The sequence below is a fragment of the Salminus brasiliensis genome, chromosome 23, assembly GCF_030463535.1.
Source record: "Salminus brasiliensis chromosome 23, fSalBra1.hap2, whole genome shotgun sequence".
Classification (NCBI taxonomy): Eukaryota; Metazoa; Chordata; class Actinopteri; order Characiformes; family Bryconidae; genus Salminus; species Salminus brasiliensis.
Window position 1 is genome coordinate 25,959,363 of NC_132900.1, and position 3,504 is coordinate 25,962,866.

General features: G+C 46.2%; 1 protein-coding gene across 2 annotated transcripts; it reads right to left on the reverse strand.

The window, feature by feature from the left end:
• Nucleotides 1-367: 367 nt before the first annotated feature.
• On the reverse strand, nt 368-3,279 carry htr5aa (5-hydroxytryptamine (serotonin) receptor 5A, genome duplicate a). Of its 2 annotated transcripts, none has more exons than XM_072669194.1 (2): nt 2,581-3,279; nt 368-915 (listed from the first exon to the last, which is right to left on the reverse strand). In XM_072669194.1, the coding sequence occupies exons 1-2, from the start codon at nt 3,277-3,279 to the stop codon at nt 580-582; spliced, it is 1,035 nt and encodes a 344-aa protein (XP_072525295.1). In that variant the 3' UTR covers nt 368-579. The 2 variants fall into 2 exon arrangements, with proteins under 2 accessions (XP_072525295.1, XP_072525296.1); XM_072669195.1 differs by having other exon boundaries at nt 368-906; nt 2,575-3,279.
• Nucleotides 3,280-3,504: the final 225 nt, after the last annotated feature.

The window sequence follows — 3,504 nt, forward strand, 5'->3', positions numbered from 1 at the left end:
CAAAAAAACTCTAAATCACAGCCTTAAGGTTGGAAATTAAAGCTTTTATTTAATTTCTAGTCTGAGTCTTAAGTCTCACAGTGGACGGATAAACACAAACAGCTGTTGATGTTTTAACGTGTGAAGGAGTTTGGATTTCTCTTCTCTCTCAAAGATGAATGTTGGGTGCTGTTTATTTAATCAGGGAGTGGTGCTAGTGGTCTCCCTGGCCTTTCAGAGGGTTGTTGTGGGTTTTTTTTAACTGTGTTTTCATCTCTGTTACTGTGATTCTTCTTGTATGCAAGTGGATTATCTTCTGTCTAATGTCCTCAGAAACATCTACTGAACACTGAAGACTTAATAACACAATGGCTATTTTGACTGGAAATGACATGAGGTAATGACGTTAGTATATTCGTCCTTCAAACACGTCCCCTTGGTTCACTGGTTTCACTGGTTCATAGTGTAACGGGTAAAACAGCCCTAAGAAAAGGTCAAAAGTCACCAGGCCTTAAATTGCCCCAACACTAGTTTTCAGATCCGATCCGGATGTCCCTACTTCAAAGGAGTTCAAAGAGCGTCCCTGGCTGCTGGTCCCTGTCAGCGCTGTCTGGAGAAGAGGTTCCTGAAGGCGTTGTTGTAGTTCTTGTTGAAGGCCGTGTAGATGAGCGGGTTGAAGAACGAGTTGGAGTAGCCGAGCCAGAGAAAGACGCTTTTCCACACGGGCGGGACATGGCAGGAGAAGAGCGGAGTGACCAGTTCGGTCAGAAAAAACGGGATCCAGCAAAGGACAAACACTCCGATGAGGATTCCCACCATCAGTGCCGCCCGCCTTTCCTTCTGCTCCCGCCACGTCTCTCCATCTGTCTGGAACGTGACGGTGGCGTGCCGCACTGTGAAGGCCATCTGAGGCTGCTGCCGGGACGCCTCCTTTACCTGTCCCAGAAAACACACAAACACACACATATGAAAACCCTGTGGGCTCATATATGTATCACTCATGCATATATACTATATGTCCAAATGTTAGTGGACAGCCCTTCTCATTAATGCATTCTGCTATTTTAAATTGCACCCATTGCTGACACAGATGTGCAGCTTGTTGAGTCCCTGTAGAGAACTACTGCCAATAGAATAGGACTCTCTGGAGCAGATAAACATAAACCTATTAATGCCACTAATGCCAGGCATGCCATGATGCATGCTGCTCCATCCTATACGTTTGGGATGAGTTGGGGAGTTGGGTATGAGGTGGGGTGGAGATCTTTCAACATCCTAAACTTACTAAAGATCTTGTCACTGAATGCAATTAGTCCATGCCTGGCATTGGGCATGGTGCCAACAGGTTCACATTTATCTGCTCCAGAGAGTCTACAGGAGTCTATTCTATTGGCAATACTACTTTACAGGGACTGGATAAGCTGTATGTGTCTGTGCATTTGCACACCTGTGTCAGCAATGGGTGCTTAAAGTAGATAAATGCATTCATTCATTTATTAGAAGGGGTGTCCACAAACACTTGTATAGTGTATATATGTGTGTGTGTGTTTTTAATATATCACTGTATTGTTATATTGTTTGTTGTGTTCAGGGTTTATAACATCAGGCCTTGGAGAATACGGCTGAGAATTACTGCTATTCATTTATTGATGTATTTATGTACATGTTAAATGGGCATTAATACTGATACACAACCAAACAGGCTTTACCATTGTGCTTCACTCTTACCTCACTAACCCAAAGAAATGGTTTTGTAAAAAGCATTTTACTGCTAAGTCGGCACGGTTTGTCCCAAACACACCCACACATACACGTCTAAAAGCAGGAATAAAGACATACTCGAAAGATTCCAGCGTCCAGTTTTAGTACTTTAAATCTGAGTGGACCACAAGCCGTGTAATCCAGTGGAGACCCTGTAGGTCCACAGAGGGAACAAAAAAAGCCTTTTAGCCGTTGCAGCCACTGACATCCCCTTAAAGTGCCAGGACATGTTCGGGAACTGACCACATGCTGTTCAACTTAATGGTGCCCTTGGGGACAACCTGACCTAATAAAAGCGTATTCATTTTAACACAAAGATTAACTTAAATGGTTGCTGAGAACACAGCTAATTACAGGGGCTGGAATAATTCCCTGTTGGCGAAGTACAAAGAACGAAACGAGTGAAATAAAACCGTTAGATTGGTGATTCAAGACTCTACAGAGTTCTTACTACAGGTACTTTTTTTAAAACCCTGTTAGGTGGTTTTACGTTTTTGAGGTTTGTGTAAAATGTCTAGTTGTTCAAAATCCATTCATTCTTCTTATCCACTTCTCCTGCTCAGGGTCAGGGTGGGCCCAGAGCCTACCTGGAATCACTGGGCACAAGTGATCGTCTAAGGCTAGACGATACTTCTACAGTGTATACTTCTAAGGTCTCACAAACATCTATAGAAGTACGACTCAAGCTTTGCTTTTGCCACTCATAAAAATATTCTCCTGTTAACCTAGCGGCCTTGAGTGCAAAATGTCTGTAGTCAAAACTCAAGATCCTTGTCTGAATAACAGGCCTACAGGTTAAGAAATTTGATTAAACGCTGAAAGGAGAAGACACACACGTACCTCCACAGCTTCAGCTACTGGCGTAATGGTGTTCATCTTCTTGGACCCGATCCGAAACTTGGCCGCTTTATAAATCTTCCAGTAGACGAAAAGAACCACGCAGAGCGGAAGGTAGAAGGCCCCAAAGGTGGAGAAGATGGTGTAGGACGGCTCCTGGCTCACCTGGCATTCCATGCCCTCCTCCGAGTACGTCTCCCCCCAGCCAAACAGAGGAGACAAGGAGATGACCGAGGACAGCAGCCACGTTAGTCCGATCATCACGTTGGAGATCTTTTTCCGGGCCTTCAGCGTGTACTCCAGGTGGCGGGTGATGGACCAGTAGCGGTCGAGCGCGATGGCCGTCACGTTCCAGATGCTGGCCGTGCAGCACAGCACATCGAAGGAGATCCAAACGTGGCACAGGACTCCGCCCAGCTTCCATCGCCGGCCATTCAGTTCGTGCACCAGGCTTAGTGGCATGACCAGCGCGGCCACCATCACGTCAGAAATGGCCATGGAGGCCACCAGGTTGTGCGGGACGCGGTGGAAGGTGCGGACCCTAAGGATGGTAACCAGGACCAGCATGTTCCACACAAACGTGGCCACCACCAGCATGGCCAGCAGAGTGAAGGTCAGCACGCTGAACACTGTGACCGGCCTGCGGGGGCTGCCATAGGCCGAGCTGTGATTGGAGAAGGCGGAGGAGCTGAAGTTGGTCATGCCAGGAACGCTCTGGACGCTTACTGGATCCCTTTACAGCTGCAATAAGAAAAAAAAAGTTAGAACTGTCATACAAGCTCATTGTCTGAACCAATCGGAATCCACATAGTCAAGACTTGAGGTAGACCAATATATGGGTCGGCCGATATATCGGGCCGATATTTGCCATTTTTTAATATATCTGCATCGGCCGATATCTATGTTTAGTAGCGGCGTTTGAAAAGT

Coding starts and splice junctions, on each gene's coding strand:
- htr5aa (XM_072669194.1), bottom strand. CDS start 3,279: ATGACCAACTTCAGCTCCTCCGCCTTCTCCAATCACAGCTCGGCCTAT. Junction 916..2,580: donor CAGTAGCTGAAGCTGTGGAG/GTACGTGTGTGT, acceptor TTTCTGGGACAG/GTAAAGGAGGCGTCCCGGCA.